This window comes from Hylobates moloch, unplaced genomic scaffold, assembly GCF_009828535.3.
Source record: "Hylobates moloch isolate HMO894 unplaced genomic scaffold, HMol_V3 SCAFFOLD_17, whole genome shotgun sequence".
NCBI lineage: Eukaryota > Metazoa > Chordata > Mammalia > Primates > Hylobatidae > Hylobates > Hylobates moloch.
The window spans coordinates 46760431-46779605 of record NW_026652292.1 but is presented as its reverse complement, the minus strand read 5'-3'; the positions used below and the strand labels follow the sequence as shown (position 1 = coordinate 46779605).

The 19175-nt window shown below is 39.1% G+C and overlaps 1 protein-coding gene across 1 annotated transcript in view; it reads right to left on the bottom strand.

The window, feature by feature from the left end:
- KCTD8 (potassium channel tetramerization domain containing 8) overlaps positions 1-8869 on the bottom strand; it is a 285606-nt gene extending 276737 nt beyond the window's left edge. Inside the window, exon 1 of the mRNA XM_032135915.2 lies at positions 7433-8869. Coding sequence (XP_031991806.1) covers positions 7433-8393 — 961 coding nt within the window. The 5' untranslated portion in view covers positions 8394-8869. The remainder of the gene's footprint in view (positions 1-7432) is intronic.
- Between the last annotated feature and the right edge of the window lie 10306 nt (positions 8870-19175).

Below are 19175 nucleotides of genomic sequence, written 5' to 3'. Positions count from 1 at the left end.
AGGTGATCCACCCACCTCGGCCTCCCAAGGTGCTCGGATTACAGGCGTGAGCCACCGCACCCAGCTTCCACCAATAATTTAAATATAAAGAAGTGTGTGTGTGCACCTGTATGTGTGTGTTTACAAATCTAACAACTTCATTTATAACATTATTTTAATCTATCCCATATTTTAGTTAACATTTTACTTATTTTCATTTCGTATAGGTGCTTAGGTAACAACTTCTCATGTCATTACTCCTGCTTTTTGCCCTCTTTTTAACATACTAAATAACCTCTCTATAACATAATTCACAATTATATAAAGTTTATTGAGATCACCTTAAACACAAGGTCTCTGTCTTATTCATATTTGTATGTCTTGCCCATGCTTTAGCCTGGTAGTTGTTCAATAAATGCACTTTAAGTTGAAGTGAAACTAAACCTCAAATTTAGTAACAACCTAATGGAAATTCCAACATCTCTAGTTCATTCCTTAATTCACACTTTCATTCAGAAAAATACTTTTTAAGTTCTTAATGTGGCCTTAGCCTCTGCCCTGAGAGGCTGAGAATACCACTCTCAGGCACACAGAGAGAAAGCTACTGTAGAAGATCAACATGCGAAAAGATCATTACATATTGTAGGAAACACAATGAGGGACGTATCTTAGTGCACTGGGAAAAGGCAGAGAAGTGTGAAGGACTCTACAGCAGGGGTTCACTTAGCATTACATGGCTATGATGCCAAGAGGTACCCTGAAAAGCCAATGGGTCAGGGAATAAACTTATAAATGATATAACTCAGCATAGAATACTTCATATATTTTCATTTTTTAAAAAAGCAAAATACAACTAAATTTGTATGACGATCAGACAATAATCAGAAACTGGTATCATTAATAGAAACTAATAATGAGACGTATATGGCTGATAGGCAGATGACACCTATATTTTCCATTATACTTACAAATTATAAAGCAGCTAATTTACTTGTTGGAATGACTTTGAAATCTTGTAAATAAAATTACTCTGATCTTTAGGTAAGTCCTTGCAAAATCTCTGGTGCTGTAGCCTCGTACTACTACTAAAAAAAAAAAAAAAAAAAAAAAAGCACTTTAAATTTAAGTCAGTTTATTGAGCCTACAGGTCTTACTGTTTTATCAAACCTATAACTTGGTTACCCTCAAAAAAGTGTTAAATGGAGTCAAATGTTTTATTTTCTTTAATTATAAAAAATATTCATGAATACAGTAGCATTAATCCATAAAATAACTCTTCCAGCAAGTAAAGACATAAAATATATATTTACTATATTTCTATGGAAATTTAACATAAATTTTAAAATTTCGAGTTCACTCATATACATTTCAGACCACACATTTTTGCTTATAAATAGAAGTTCTAAGTACTCAGTAGACACTGAAATATATTTGCCAAATTGACTGCAGGAAACAGGCATTATTTTTCAGTGATTTAAGAGTAAGGGCTTTGAAATAAGAGAACTATTCAAATCCCAGCTCAGCCCTATACAAGCTCTACAAACCAGGGATGTTACTTAATGTCCTAAATCATAGTTTTCTAATCGAACTATTAGGGAACTAATGTCAAGCTCAAGGAATATTATAAGAAATAAACAAAGTAATGTATGCAAAACACTTACCATAAAATTAGGTGATAATAAATATGATAGTAAATTTTTTAACAGATTCTGTATCTTGAAATAATCAAATTTTCTTCTGAGCTTACAAACAAAATATTCAATACCAATATTTATAAAACTGTGGCAATGTATATATATTGTACTTTTGTTATTTAAGATGTCAATAACAATTTTAATGTCATGGGGGAAATTTCATTAAATGTGTAAACTTATTAAATGTATAAAACCTAATAAACCAAGAAAAGACAGCATATAAACCATCTATATAATATGATCATGACTTTTTAAAAATATGTCTTTTTATCTATGTGTACACAGAAAAAAGACTGGAAGAAAATGAATCAAGATTTTATTGGCACTTACTAGTGGTGCTGATTAAAACTGTACTTTTTTTTTAACAAAAGTCCCTAAAACTACTTGTACTACTTTTATGATTTTAAAGAGTTATTTAATCTTATTTTTTGTAATGAGAATATTTGAAATGTACTTTCTTAGCAATTTAAAAAGATAGATTATCCATTAACTATATATAAAATTACGGCCGGGCATGGTGGTTCATGCCTGTAATCCCAGCACTTTGGGAGGTCTAGGCAGGTGGATCACCTGAGGTCAGGAGTTCAAGACCAGCCTGTTCAACATTGTGAAACCCCATCTCTACTAAAAATACAAAAATTTGCTGGGCATGGTGGCAGGTGCCTGTAATCCCAGCTACTCGGGAGGCTGAGGCAGGAGAATTACTTGAACCTGGGAGGCAGAGGTTGCAGTGAGCCGAGTCACACCACCGCACTCTAGCCTGGGTGACAGAGCAAGACTCTGTCTCAAAAAAATAAAAAAATTTAAAAATTATTAACTATAAAAAGGCTGACTTTTAAATGACACGCAATCATTTTCACATTTTTAAACAAATTCCAGCTAATAATTTATGACAGATAATAATTAAATACTGGTTTTATACATATTTCTCTTTTTTCCAAAGAGGTTTTTCTTCTTAACTAAGGTATATAAACACACACACACACACACACACACAAATTGCAAGTCCTAGCATCCTCAGCTACAAGAGAAAGAACCTCGTCAAATAAAGCTTGTAGCCACTCAGTATTTCAGCTTCATTACCTGCATAAAGATTGACCCACACAAAGCTGAAAAGGGTGGCAGGGAAAGCCAAAGCCATAGCAACACAAAAAAAGATAAGTTCAAAGACAGAACTATGCCAGATATAAAAGTTCAATGCCATTAAACAACAATCAGTGTCATAGCACAGCCTCTAAACTTTTGCACTCCAAGATTTTTGTCATTTTGTCTGCTTTATTACTAGAAGTAGCTACATTAAATCAGAATCTCGATGTTTTCAAAAGTTATCCTCTCCTTTTGCTTATTTCTCACTAATTCAAAAGTCATTCAGCCATGTGGCTGCAGAGAAAATTTTCACATTGTAATTGTAAAAATAAGTAGTAACTTGGGAGAAAAATAATCAACTTTTAAAATTGTGGTTAACAAAATTAACTTCCATAAAATGATGTTTGGTAATCAAAGAAGTATTTTTAGGCTCATAAAAGATGCAATTTTAATAGTATTCACCTAAACAAAATGAATTTTAAAGATGTTTCTTAGAAAGCTCTTAAATTCAGCAAGCATGCTAGCTCAGGATTGAATAGCTGTTTGAATATTTTCAACTCAACTAGTTTTCTTCAACTCAACACAGTGAAATAAATCAGAATGAATTTAAAAGAGTGGATATAAAAATTCATTAAGACAAATTACATTTCACAGCCCAGTTCAGTAACAGCATTAATTCCTGGATCTGGCATTCTCATGTGTCAAACAAACAAAAAAAGATATACCAAATTTAAAGAATATCAAGTACAACCTAGAGAAAGGTGTACATTCACACACATACTGCTCAACCAAAACATGGGAGTTCAAAACTTGAAGCACTGTTAGAAGAGAAGAACAATACATCAGCACTACCTTTTCTGCAAACTCACTGATTATGAGAAAGAAAGAAAACATAAAAAGCTAGTTTTTATCTAAGGATAATCAACCTGTCACATTCCAAGCACATTAACTATATTCTATATAATTCATTGCCAACATAAAATGTCTTTTTTTGTCTCCCAGATATTGCTAAAGGCAGCCACAATGACACTCACCAGACATCCCCCAAAAACAGAAAGCACAATTAATCACTGTTTTTCCCCCAAGAAAGGACAATCCATCTTCAGTATTAGAAGAATAATATAGAATTTAATAGTACCAGTATATGTTGCAGTGTACTAAAAACACTTGATAAATAATGAGTTAAGACTGAGAACAGATATAAGGGTTCATGTAGCCAAACGAAGCTGATATTAAAGTTTAATAGCCTGTATATAACCTTGAGCATAAAAACCCAATGACTTGGATACAAGCACTTAAGGAGATATGAATCTAGCTCAATATTTATCGGAATATATTGCCAAAGTTTCAAGTCCTAGTGCTAAAACACTTCTTGGCCCCAAATCGAAAATGGGTTCTGTTGGAGTCAATCCAGAAAAACCAATTGGAATATGATTAGCAACCTTCAGTGACTTGGCCTGAAAAATTCAAATTCAAATTCAAGGAAAGAAATTAGTTATTTAATTGGTTATTTCATAATTCTGAAAGTATAGTATGCTATCATTTAATTGCAAAATAATTTTTGCGTTAACTTTAGAATTAAATTAATTATACTTATTATAAAACAAAATTAAAATTTAATGTTGACAAGAACAATAAAAACAGTAACATGCTACTCACAATAGTAACAGCTAACATTTGTTAGGCTTTTATTATGAGTCAGGCACTAGTCTAAGCACTACATGTATATTCTCAAATCTTATAAAACTGGTACTGTGATAACTCCTGTAATACAGGTAAGGAAACTAAGACAGAGAACAAGTAAATAATTTAACCAAGATCACACATTTGGAAAATAGCAGTATCTGGGATTACTGAACCACTTGCCACTTTCTTCCCCTCTACTGCAGAAACTCAGGTGTGGTGGGGGCGGCGGGGGTTGGGGGGGGAATTAAAATTGATGCTCAAGTGTGTAAACTACAATAGTTTCAACTACTAAGTTCGCATGCAACCCAGATTTTAAAAGGTGTTAAAGTGACTGATACTTGTCATACACTAAATAAATGTCACACAACAAATAAATACTTGCTGAAAAAAAGGGTGTCAAAGGGGGAAATAAAAGCTATTAAGGTTATTTTCTGCATCTAAAACATAAGTGGACAAATAAGGTCATCCAGTAATTTTGCTCTTATGAATAGCACTGATAATCTTTTTAAATAGAAACTTGCCAAATAAGATAAATATATTTTGTCATCAACTAAACTGAATAGGATGGAAATACAAACATTTTACAGTGTGTTTTCATTCACCAAATATTGAAATGAATCCCATTCAAAATAATGTGTAAAAATATAATGAAAGCTGTAAAAAATAAAATAAATATATGTATTCTAATATTCAAGACAAATTTTACATCCAAAATTTAAAATGACAACTCCACTGGGTTAGCTTACCACTTCAAAAGAACAATATTTAATCTGGAATTGCATATTTTCTTCCAAAACAGGTTGCCTCCTTAGATTTCTGGGATTTTTTATGAATGAATTTCAGAGGTCATTAATAATATGAGTACTCTGAAAGTAGTTATTCATAATATGAATATTTAACACTTCTGCAGCTCTAGAAGTGAAACATCCTGAATTTCAAATATCTCTCAAATTTATCTCATTAACTAAATTAGCTAAGTTTCCAGTTTCAATATACTAAGGGCACTTTTTTCCTAATGTAGAGATAACCTGTATTATCTCTTCATAATCAAAGTAATGATCATTTTCATGTCCACATCTTTCTAGAAGAATAAGAAAAACCAAAACCAAGTAAGATTTTCAAAATTTCAGAAAACTGTGCAGAACATTCACGCTTATACCTTCTCTAACAAAAAACACTAACCACGAGAAAGGCAAAAGTTCATTTTACCTCATCTTCTGAAATGCTTGGAAATCTACATTGAAATGACTTAAATGGTTTAAAATCTAAAAAGTTGTTGACAAAGGTCACAATGATAAGAAATAAAATGGTGCTAAAATACTTAACTACTCAATATATATTTAAGAGATGTCAATTTTATACAAGCAATAAAATATCTTCCCTTGGGTGGCTTTTCTGACCATTAATCTTTTTATTGTGTAACAAGTAACACTTTCATATAATTAAGACAGTTTTTTAGCTACCAATTCAGTGGACAGACACTTCATTTGCTTCTCTGTTGAAACCGTTGTCTCAAGAAATCCAGCATTACTTTAAAAAGCAGTCTAACTCTGAGAATCTGTGTGCTGTGGTTTGTCACCCAACCTCCAAGGTTACCAGAATATACAAACACTAAGCCAACCTTCCAGTTAAGCTTGCACCTGTGCAAGGAGAGGCTCCTTCCACTTCTCCAGTCAAAATAAAGTCCAGAAAATTGTTCAGTTCTCAATTACTGTAGTGACTGAATTACCAAAATAAATAAATTCAATGTAAGCTGGTCTATTTCCATCACGGGATTTCAAGGCTATTCTCCCTATGCTACATGCAAGTTTTAACTTGTGTCTGGCCAAAGGAAAAACCTTTGCCAAATAATGTTCCTGCTGCCATCCCAGCTGGCTTCTTGTTTGTCCAAATCGCTCTCTAGTCGTTGTCTTTTCACTTCATAAACGCCACTGAGAATTGTGCCCCCCACAGCCCCACCTCACTCCCAATCCCACTCCCAATCCCCAGGTTCAGATGATGGTATTTGGTAGGGTTCTTGAACTCCACATAGCCCGCTCCGGAAGCGCACTGCAAAACGCACCCCAGATGATTTCCCAAATGTATTCCTTCACTCTCTCATTTCTGAAAATCGCTCTATTTATTCACCCTGAGAAAGTGGACTCAATCCCCACTTTCGCGCTGGAGAAGGAAACAATCATTCTCTCACTCTTCCCCTCCCTCCCCAACACCTTCCCTCCCTCCTCCCTTGCCCCTCCTAATCTCCAACCCTAACAGCAGCACTCAGACATCCAAACTTTCTAATTCCTTCCACCCTCCCCTGTCCCAAACACTGGGCAATTAGACTGGAGATAACTGACGCAGGGAAATCTGGATTTCCACCTGTCAAGGAGTCCCCTTTCCCCACACCCGCTCTCATGCCCCCGCCCCCTCGGGGGTCTCTGGGGGCACCTTTATCGCTTCTCCCCTGCCCTCTAGAAAACCACCCGTAACTGGAGGCTCCCGCGCGGCAGCTGCACCAACAGCAGGTCATCCAGGCGGTGCGAGGCGATGCCTTGTTATGGCATCCTGCCCTCTGCAGGGACACCACCGAGGGCCACATGAAATGATCCCCAGCAGTCCTGCAAAAGCAAAGGGGTGGAGGAGGGTCTATGCACCCGGCCTTGTGCCCCAGTCTCTCCCACCCTGTCCTCCGCAACCGAGGAGTCCCTGGCATCCTGGATCGGGCTGGGCCGAGAAGGCAAGATCAATAAAGTTCAGCAAGCAGACAGCTGGGAGCTGGGTGCTACTGAGTTCTAGAAAGGGGGAGTAGAGACGGAAATATCCGAATAGGCGAAATGTAAATCATGTCTACTGCATAAGGGAGTCGTGCAGGGAGAGCCGCTCTCTATGAAGAGTTAACCAGCTCCTGCCCCGGACACCCCTGCGGGGCCTCCAGCGGGGCTCAAACTGGCGGCGGGTCAGCAGGGGGCGAGGGGTGCTGGGAAACGCCGGGGCCGCGAACTTACGGAAGAAAATGTATTCGGTATAGCTGCTCCAGATCTTGTCGTCGCGGTACTGGTTGACGAAGGCGGCGGTGCCCGAGGAGTTACACGCCACCATGTGGAAGCCGGCCTCGGACAGGCGATCAAAGGCCTGCTCCAAGTAGGTGAACTTGAGGTAGAAGCGGGACGTGTACTTCTCCGGCTGCCGGTCGGGGTCGCGGCTCTCGTTGAGCGTGTCCCCGAAGACCTCCTTGGCCAGCGCGATGCGCCCGCACACCATGATGCGCGCCACACGCCGGAACTTGGCGTCGGCCTGGTTGTCGCGCACGGTGGTGTAGGAGCCCCGGTAGCCCAGCGTGAGGAAGCCCGAGCGCTTGTCCGGCGCGCCGCCGCCGCTGCCACCACCGTGCGCTCCCGGGCCCGAGGGCACGGCGGCCGCCGCCCCGCGCAGCAGCAGCGCGTCGCTGCTACCCTGCGAGACGTTGTCCTCCAGGTCGCTCTGGCAGCCCTCGTCGTTGAGCGAGTTCTGCTTGGTGACCTTGGGCGACAGTAGCTTGACCAAGTCGGTGAGCTGGAAATACTCGGCCTCGCGCAGGAGCCGCTCCTTCTCGGGGAAGTGCTCAGGCAGCGCGAGCTGCTTGTCCCGCAAATAATCCAGCACGTACCTGAAAAGGAAGCCGTCCCGGTCGATGAAGAAGCGCGCCCGGCTGTCCCTGGGCAGCTCGCCCCGGCGCCGGGCGCCGCCACGGGGACTAGAGGGCGAGAACATGCTGGCCAAAGTGCTGTCCGGGACGCTGAGCAGTGTCGAGTGCTTGGTCACATAAACCTGGCCGCCTACGTTCAGCTCCACTACTTCAGGGAAGGGCGAGGGTGCGCAGGGCCCCGGGGCGGCGGCGGCCGACGCGCCGGGCGAGCTGGACGAGGAAACCATCTCGCTAATGGGCAGGATGGTGCTGCCGCCGCTGCCCGTGTCCTTCAGAGCCATAGTCCCCCCGCCGCCGGCCCAGTGACCCGACAGAGCTGCACTTTCTTGTTCCCGGAGCCCGCGCCCCAGCCCTCCGCGTGCTCCTAGGCGCTGTGCGCCCTCGGGCGGGGCGGCGCGTTCCTCTGGCCGGGGCGGCCCCGCTCAGGGTTCGGGGCAGCGGCGGCGTCGGCGGCGCCCGAGCTCCATCGAAGGAGAGACGCGCGGGAGAGGAGCTCCGCCGGTGCGGTGGCGGCGGCAATGGAGAGGCAAGAAAGAGCGGCTGCTCCTTTGGGGCGAGGGCGGGGAAGTGTGAGAGAGACTTGCGAGAGGCTCTAGGGCTGCTGCTCGGCAGTCCGTGGGGAGGGCGGGAGGAGGGGCTGAAGCAAAGAAAACTCGCCGCCCCGGCAGCTTGTGAGCGCGCCGCGAGGCTGGAGCGCCGACGGTGGCGCTAACTACTCCTGGCAGCCCGGGAGGAGGCACTGACGTCAAGCCCCGGACTGGGACCCGAGCCTCAGCTGTCATTTAAAGAGATAGGCTCCCGCCGCGGCTCCCGGGCTCCGACGCTAGGGGGCGGGGCCGAGAGCCGAGCCTGCGAGAGGTGCCGCTCCCGGACCCGCGGGGGCAGGCAGGGAGCTTTAAAGCAAACGCGAGAAAAAGGGACAGCGCTCTCCTTCGTTCATTTCACTCCTTCCTTGGATCTGTGCCCACCCCCTTTCCTCCCTCCTTTCCTTCTTTTCCTTCCTTCCTTGCCTCCCTCCCCAGTGAAACTAGTTTTTTGCACTTTCATTAAGGTAAGGAGTGGAGGAGCGGAGAGGGGAGAATAAGGTTTTGATTATAGCAAAGATGCCAGGCTCCTAATCTGAAATCACCACAAATGTTGGCTTGCGAGCAGTGATTGCAAAAAGATTACGTGAGGGTGGGAAGGTGCATCTCTTGTAGTGGCTTTATGATACAGTTTAAGTGAAGGGCTAAATGCGCGTACCTCTCTTAGAATCAAATTTCACGACTGCATGCACTGCATATTCTTGAATAATTTTTAAAACTCTGAAATGTGGTTTCAGTTCACAATAATAAAGGAGTGTATGTAACGACTCTTTTCTTCCGACATTTTTACAATTTTTAGTTTTATAGTAGATGCTTAATAAATGTTTATAGAGGGAGAGAGAGAGCCCGAGAGGAAACTTTCTCGTTTTGTTCATTCTGTCTAATCCTGATCAGTCTCTTCATTAATCTCTCCATTTCCCTTTCAGCTCCATCAAGCAAGAGAAGTGGCTGATATTTTTATTAGTCTTCTAACCCCAAGAGTAAGGTCACAAATAAAAATTTTATGAATTTAAGATCACCTTAATTTCCATGTGTACATAGTACAGGTATAGTCTGCAAAATGAGCATTACTTGTGATAAAGACTGAAAATAGGAATGCAAATGAGAAATCTTTCTTCTACCCTGGGGCATACTTTTGTGTTCAGAAACATAAAGAATCATTGATTTATGAAGTACAAAAGAGAAGAGGGTGTATTGTGGCACAAAGTGGTTTGCTTCAATTATCATAATATTACAGATGAACTTTATCCATTAGCAGTCGATATACAGATTTTAATATTTTTACATAAGTTAAATGCCTACTAACAACTCCTTTTCTTCAAACCACCCAAAAAAGTATCGAATTTCAGATACGGTTGTAAATTAATACATTATTTTTGGAGCATTACAAATTATGTTTAAATCATTGATCCTTATAAGCTACATCCATAGACGATGTTATACCAATTTTGAAGTTGCATTACATGAAGCAGAGAGAGCCTAATGGACCAATGAAAGAACACAATATATTTGCCAAAAGACTGAGACTTAAAACGGGGGTTTCGGTATGCATTGTCATGCAGTCTTTTTACTCAAAACTATTGTGTCCTGCCAAATTTATAAACTGATTGATCAAATTAACTAATTTAATTGATTTTAGCCTTCATTTAAAAGTCAAAACCAAGTATTAAAATAATAGAAATAATACACTATTTTCTTGCCTCATTAGAAGAATAAGAAAGTATTCGGGATTTAAAGTAATCGTTCCTGGATAAATGAATTAATACATGCTTTATAACCTTCATAGATGAATAAATAATAATGCCTCAAACCACTACTAATGAAGCCCATTTATCATAAGGTAAACGTCCCTAATGATAAGTATGGTGCAGACTGTAGAATTGTAATGAAGTGGATATATAATAAATATGCATATGAATATGAAGTCGCTAATATTATCAGGTTGAAATCCATCTTTACTTTTGAATTAAATAAATTGTCTGTAAGATAAAATGGTCGAAAATTTATACTCTAAATGAATCATCTCAAAAATTCACAATAAATAAGTATTGTTTGATATATTCCTTTTTAAAATGATTCCTTCAACGTTATTAAACATTTTTTCTTAATTTCTTCCCTCTTCATACTTGTATTACTCTCCTCTGTCTCCCAGTTATATCCTTCAACCAAACTCAGACTGAACAAATTGCAGATCTACAATGTTTGTATCTTTCCTCCTCCTTCTGCTAGGAATGCCCTTCCTCTTCCACCAGATCCCTAACCCATTCTCCCTGCTTACCAATTTCCTCCAGCTCTTAGTTTAAATATCACTTTCTCTGGAAATCTTTACATTCACTTACCCAACCTAGTGAAGCGTCTTCCTAAGATGTTCCCATAAGATCCCATGTTGACACATGGGCAAGGTTTATCACACTGATGTGTAACTGTGTTCCGCCAGATTGTAAAAATGGCATGCGACCGTATGCACTATTATATCCCCATACAGGTACACTATAGAGGTAGCCCATAAAGAGGTAGCCAATTTATATTTGTTGAAAGCTCACTGAATAGAACTGTATCAATATCATAAATGGATGACAATGCATCACCTATGTGCTGGGTACTAGGCTAAATAATGAGATTGCAGGATTGAGTTAGAACCTGTTCTTCACAATTAAAATCAGGTGAAGTGAGAACCAGACTCTAATCAAAATAAACTCAGAACTGAAAGAGAAGAGAAAGCAAGAAAGAGACACAATTGAAGCAATCCATTTGGTGAACTGAGCAATCAACACCAAATACCGTAATCAGAACCATTTTGCTCTAAGCCACAGACACCATTAATGTTCCTTAGACCAATTTGATCACACATATGGGTCCTTTAAGATCTTCTGTTGCTACGCAAAGACAAGGCAGCAAGCTTCTCTGAATAGAAATTACACTAGAACAGTTCCCATACCCAGCACATTTTTAAATAACATGGTCAAACCTGAGTGTCTCTAAAAGCACAGCAAACAAACCAAAAAGGATATGTTGAGTCCAGATTTTAACACATAAATAATTTAAATTTTACAATAACAAATATTTCTTCACCAGGAAGAGAGTTAGTTAAAGGCAGAAAATGTATCTTCTTCTAAAGGGGAGGAAGAACACAAATGATAATGACATTTAGAATCAAATAGAACTAGGTTAAAATCTAACTTTGTCTCTTACTAGCTTTGCAATTTCAGCAAGTTACTCGGAACCTCAGTTTCTTCATGGGCACCGTGGAAATAACAAAGACCTCAGCTCATCACATCAATGATGGTTTGTAACAAATCCACCTAAGTTTGATGGAGTTCAATATATTTATAATGTGTATTTCACAGTATGGTTCTCAGGGATGGGAACAGAGTTACATCTTGACTAGATAGATCCAAGATCCAGAAGCTGGTAACTGATTTTAGTTGCTCTGCCTACCTTCCTTCCAGTTGTCTCACCCCTAAGGCCTGGGGTTACACAGCCCTGTCATTATGAACATCCCCATACCATCATGTCCTTCCCTGTCTGTATCTGTTGTTGTCTCCTTCATTGCATGTTATCATCCTAGACACTGATATAATTTCGTTGATTTAATTTACCTTGGTCCTGTTCTTTTTTTTTTTTTTTTTCTTTTAACTTTGTTCAGTCTTTTGACCATGGTCTAATTACCCCTTTTAGCTTGCTTCTGTCCAAGGCCAACTGTGCTTCTAATTTTCAGGAAACCATCTGGTGTCTGTTAATCTAGTTCAGGACATTCGACAGTTTTACCAAAAAAAAATAAGTAATAAACACAAACAAACAAAAAACCCTCAAATATCTCATGTAATTCTAAGCAAAAAGCCTGACATTCTTTCCAGTACCAGAGCCTTTGCAAGTTTTAGAGCAGCGCTGTCTAATACAAATATAGGAACCATAGATCTCGTTTTTAATTTCTCACAGCCACATTTAAAAATAAATGTGAAATTACTTTAATATTATCGTTTATTTAGCCCAATATGTCCAAAATCTCATTTCAAAATGTTTTAATGACATAATTTACATTTTGTTCCACACAAGGTCTTGAAAATATGGTATGTATTTAGCTCTTCTGACACATCTAAACAGTTATAACATAACTTGGACTAGTCGTATCTCATATGCTCAACAGTCACATGTGCCTAGTGCCTTCTCAACTGAACAGCATAGCTCTAGAGCATTTGTGACTTTAAAGCTCGTCTGTGTTTTGAGGATTAGGTAAGAAAGTATAATTTTTAAAGGTTTTTAATTACAAGATTGTAATGAGAGGAGGCTGGAATTCAGTACTTGCGTAGAGTCATTTAACACGTGAAATGGGAACCATAAAACATCTCTCTGGCCAAAAAAAAAACCAAGCAAAAAACAAAAAAAAAACAAAAAAAAAAAAAAGAGAGAGAGAAAGGGAGGAGAAAATATAAAGTAATCACAAAAGAACTTAGATGTTCCTTACACAACAGGCACACCCCCATAATGTTTGCAGCATGCATCACTCTTGTGAAAAGCAGGCCAGGCCAGGGTTGATTTTGTGGGTATATGGCCTTTAGCAAGGTTAGAAATAAAGAGCTTCCTATCAGAGCAAACAAAGCAGAGTTAGCCTCTGTAGGAATAAGACTGAAGATAAGATGGGAAAGATATTCTGCAAATTCAGCGATTGCTGCTGAATCTAGGGAAAGTTGGAAAGCGGAGTATGCATTGCCCCCAAACCTCATATGTTAATTGTAAGAGTGTCAATGGTTCTACAAAATGGAAAACTTTTGCAAATCAGGTATTTAGGAAACTCAGAGTATCTATGCTTAATGAACACATTAAATAACATATTCCAGCAACTTCAATATCTTAATTCAATATGAGTTCTGATTCTATATTTAAAATTGTATAGAAATACTACTAAAGTTTAGGGTAACACCTGGTTAAACTCTATAAAATTAGATACTTAAAGAAATTGATGAACGCTTGTGTAGATTATGATCCAGTATAGCTAAGCATTTAATATAATACCTGGCACATAAACTGATCAACAGGTACTTGTCAAAATTATTTGCAAACTATTTTCATATTAACTAATATGATATATAAGTCATGTTTTCGGAAGTAGCTATTTAATTTAATATGCTGTGGGTGGGGGGAATGTTTATGTTGGGAAGGTGGTTAGCAATAGATGGTCTAGTCTCTCATTGTGCACAACTGGTTGCCTCCTTAAAATATAGCTTAGCTCCCCAAAGCCTGGGGGGAAAGGGCAACATAATTCCTCATAACCTTAGAACATTCTGGAAAAGAATTTTCATTAGACTGGACAATGGGAATGATATTCTGATTCTGGGTGGACTCTACGTCTCTTCAAATAACATAAACCAGGAGCCTAAAACTGGTGATGATATATGTATGACATAAATTTTATAAAATTTGTACTGCTATTTAAAAAAAGTTTTCACTGCCTGGAAGAAGACTTTAACATACACAATACATTTAAAATACTAATTTCTGACAGCAAGTCAGTTTCCCTTAGAAATTACTTGCAAATTGTAAACTTTCATTTATTATTTTGTCCAGCAACTATTAACTGATGAGTTTGGCTCCATCATAAAAATTCTAATCGTAGCTAAAATTCATTCATTTCCTATACTTTTTAGCTTCTTGTCCTGCTGTGTTAGTCCACTTTGCACTGCTATAACAGAATACATGGAGCTAGGTAATTTATAATTAATAAAAATTTGTTTTCTCTCGGTTCTGGAGGCTGGGAATCCAAGATCAAGTTTCTAGCATTAGGCAAGGGTCTTTTTGCTGCTTCATTACATGCCAGAAGGCAGAGGGGAGAGAGAGGGGTGAGGACAGGGGGAGGGAGAGGGAGAGAGAGAGAGAGAGAGAGATAAGCATGCTCATGCCAGAAAGTTCTTTATTAGGGCATTAAACCCACCCATGACTGTGGATCCCTCATGGCCTAATCACCTATTAAAGATCCCACCGCTTAATACTGTTACAATGGCAATTAAATTTCAACATGAGTTTTGGAGGGCACAAACATTCAAATCATAGCACCTATCTACTAGGTTTGTCAAGAGGATTATTTAGATAATGACTATAGGGCATTTTATGCTCCTTAACTGAAGTTACTATGGAAATAAAATAGTGTTAACATAATATTACTCTTTTTCTATGATGCTTGTCTCTAATGGCACTGGGTAAATTCAATATAAGAAATTAGTCCTTCAATTTAAGATCTGCAGTTAGTAAAATGTTTGGAAAATATATTAAATCTAAAGAGAAGTAATCAAAAATTTAAAATAAGTGTCCTTAAGTAATCTACTATGAAAAGTTACAAACGTAGAATGTGGATGGTAATGCTGATAGTTTGATAAAACAAAATATAGTTTATATTTATTAACAAGTCAAATAGCTTCTCTTATCATAGGAGTTTTATAAAAGGCTTGCTGAATATATGTCAAATAATCGAGTTCCCTGGTAGGGGTCAATTGTCTGAGGCTAGAACAGTACCTTCACCTAACTGATATGTCAGGCTGAACCATATAAAATAGCCACTTTCACAAAAAGTCCCAAAAAATGCCAATTGTATATGGTTTATCTGTATTTTTCATATGATTTCATATGACAAATTTTATGTGGTTGCCAATAGTTTTCTTCAACAAATACAATTAATGTAGTACCATATCACTAAATGCTTAAATATTTAGAAATGCATAATTTATAACATGAGTTTTAAACATGCATTTTAGTGTGCTGAATATTTATAATATTTTTCTTTAAAAAGTTCTATCACTTTATTCTTGGTTTTCTCAGCACATAAATATAGCTTGTACAAAGAACTATTTTTTTAAATCTTTGGCTTCTATGTGTTCTGAATTATCACTATCTCTACATAGGTAACAAATTCATTGAAGACAAATACTATTCTCCAGTTGTTTTATTTTCAGTTCAGTGCTCTACAAACAGAAAGCCTAAAATGATGATGGGCAGATTGTTTATCTACACTGTAGCTAATTAGCATGAGATGACTCACAGGCATTAGTGGTACAATTTAATTTTTCTATGTACTGCTAAGTAGGAAAATATTGATATTTGTATATCTGTAGGTTCTATTTTAAAAAGTACATCAGTTGAGGCCAGGCGCGGTGGCTCACGCTTGTAATCCCAGCACTTTGGGAGGCCAAGGCAGGCGGATCACGAGGTCAGGAGATTGAGACCATGATGAAACCACGTTTCTACTAAAAATACAAAAAATTAGCTGGGCGTGGTGGCGGGCGCCTGTAGTCCCAGCTACTTGGAGAGGCTGAGGCAGGAGAATGGCGTGAACCCGGGAGGCGGAGCTTGCAGTGAGCCGAGACTGCGCCACTGCACTCCAGCCTGGGCGACGGAGCGAGACTCCGTCTCAAAAAAAAAAAAAAAAAAAAAAAAGTACATCAGTTGAATCAAACTTTAAAAATACAATTAAAGTACAATGCTTTAATGTAGGAGAGCACTTTAATGTAAGGTATAAATTCAGCTAATGAACAACTGTTATAACACACAACGTTATTCAGGCTCAATAAACAGGTTTTTACAAATCTAGCTTTTGAGTAAATTGTATGTTATAAAGTTTCATGCAATGAGTGTTAGTTGTTTTTCCCCATCATAACTCGAGTGAAACAGAGACAGAACAAGAGACAGAAACTGAATTTCAATCCCAGCCTTAACAATGATACAGATTTACTTAGTGACCCAGAGCAAGTATCTTTTCTGATCAGTTTACTAGTTTATCAAAGGGACATTTCCTAATATCTTCTGGGAAATACTGTTCTGGTTATATATTGTTGCACAACAAAGCACCCCGGGCCGGGCGCGGTGGCTCACGCTTGTAATCCCAGCACTTTGGGAGGCCAAGGCGGGCGGATCACGAGGTCAGGAGATCGAGACCACGGTGAAACCCCGTCTCTACTATAAAATACAAAAAATTAGCCGGGCGTGGTGGCGGGCGCCTGTAGTCCCAGCTACTCGGAGAGGCTGAGGCAGGAGAATGGCGTGAACCCGGGAGGCGGAGCTTGCAGTGAGCCGAGATTGCGCCACTGCACTCCAGCCTGGGTGACAGAGCAAGACTCCGTCTCAAAAAAAAAAACAACAACAACAACAACAACAAAAAAAGCACCCCGAAACTTGGTGGCTTAAACAACAACAATTTTATCATTATCTTTGTGGTTCTGGGTTCAGCTAGCTGATTTCTGCTCTAGGCCTCCCAAGTTTGAAATAAGACAGAGGCTGGGGATGGAATCATCTGGTGTCTGAGCCGTGAAGACTCAAACAATTGGGGCTAGAACAGTTGAGGCTCTTTGGGCACTGGTTCTCTCTCTCTCTCTCTCTCTCTCTGTGTGTGTGTGTGTGTGTGTGTGTGTGTGTGTGTGTGTGTGTGTGTGGTCTGTATGCATGGTCTTTCCACCATAGCTACTCAGGACTCCAAAATTTTACAACTCATGAAGAGAGAGCCAGGCAGAAGGGGTATCATATTTTATATCCTAACCCAAAAAATCACGAAATGTCATTTCTATCATATTCTATTAATCAAGGCAGCCACAAGGCCTTCCCAGTTTTAAGAGGAAGGAACAAAATGCTGCTACTTGAAGGGAGAGGGAGAAATTCTAGTAGAGTATATGGCACCAAAAATATCACTGTGGCCATTGTTGGAAAGTACAATCTGCTGCAAAACCTGTGAGAATCCAACACCATTATGCCCCCAGTAATATTTACATGAGGAAAGTTCTGTGAGTGGAGCCATAGCATTTTGCTGTGGCACACATTCTGTAGGTTTAGCATACCTAATCGTGATGTATGGGACACAAATACACAGAGAGGTACACACATCAAAAAGTGGGCAAGGGACATGAACAGACACTTCTCAAAAGAAGACATTTATGCAGCCAAAAAATACATGAAGAAATGCTTGTCATCACTGGCCATCAGAGAAATGCAAATCAAAACCACAGTGAGATACCATCTCACACCAGTTAGAATGGCCATCACTAAAAAATCAGGAAACAACAGGTGCTGGAGAGGATGTGGAGAAATAGGAACACTTTTACACTGTTGGTGGGACTGTAAACTAGTTCAACCATTGTGGAAGTCAGTGTGGCAATTCCTTAGGGATCTAGAACTAGAAATACCATTTGACCCAGCCATCCCATTACTGGGTATTTACCCAAAGGATTATAAATCACGCTGCTATAAAGACACATGCACACGTATGTTTATTGCGGCACTCTTCACAATAGCAAAGAGTTGGAACCAACCCAAATGTCCAACAACGATAGACTGGATTAAGAAAATGTGGCACATATACACCATGGAATACTATGCAGCCATAAAAAATGATGAGTTCATGTCCTTTGTAGGGACATGGATGAAACTGGAAAACATCATTCTCAGTAAACTATCGCAAGGACAAAAAACCAAACACCGCATGTTCTCACTCATAGGTGGGAATTGAACAATGAGAACTCATGGACACAAGAAGGGGAACATCACACTCCGGGGACTTTTGTGGGGTTGGGGGAGGGGGGAGGGACAGCATTAGGAGATATACCTAATGCTAAATGACGAGTTAATGGGTGCAGGAAATCAACATGGCACATGGATACATATGTAACAAACCTGCACCTTGTGCACATGTACCCTAAAACCTAAAGTATAATAAAAAAAAAAAAAGAGAGGTACACACACATGCACAAGCAGCTAACCCAAGAGTATGGCTATCTGAAATCTTAAGCCAATATTCAAAGACATGAAAGGACAGTTAGGTGTTTCCTTCATTTTGAATAAGAATTTCCATTTTTTTCATCATGATCATTTATTCTGCTCTAATAAATTGCTTTAGCCAATTTGCCTTTGCTGTAGTTAATACAGAACTACCGTCTACCTCATTTTTTAACACCCGTTACAACATCTGCAAGCCTTAATTCTCCCTCGGTGAATCATTTATTTTCATCTTTTAGATACTGACCTGGTAAACACCGAGATATCTGTGAACACTTAAAAATTTACTTGTTACCCAGTTTTTCAACAATTTTCTCTACTCTGATCATTATATGATGCATATAGTTCCACTACATAAATTTTTAGCATAAATTTTTATCTCTGTTTTCCAAAGTTCATTCTTCTCCCTGCAGAAGTATTGGCTTTTTGTCTAGCAGCACTCATTATGCTCATTTAAAAAAATATTACCCATGTTACACTCATTTACTCCATATTACTCATTTATTTATTCAAATATTGGATAATTGACCAATATTATCCAATTTGGATAATATTGGTTAATTGACCATTCGTGAAACCAGAAATTTTGAAATTTTCTGCCTAATCTTGGGGAAATTCATCAAATAAAAGGAAACAATCAGTTACTTCAATACAAATATCAAAAAAGATGGTATTTATCTTTCACTCATGTACACAGTTTTGATTAATTTTGAAGCAGCTTCACAATCT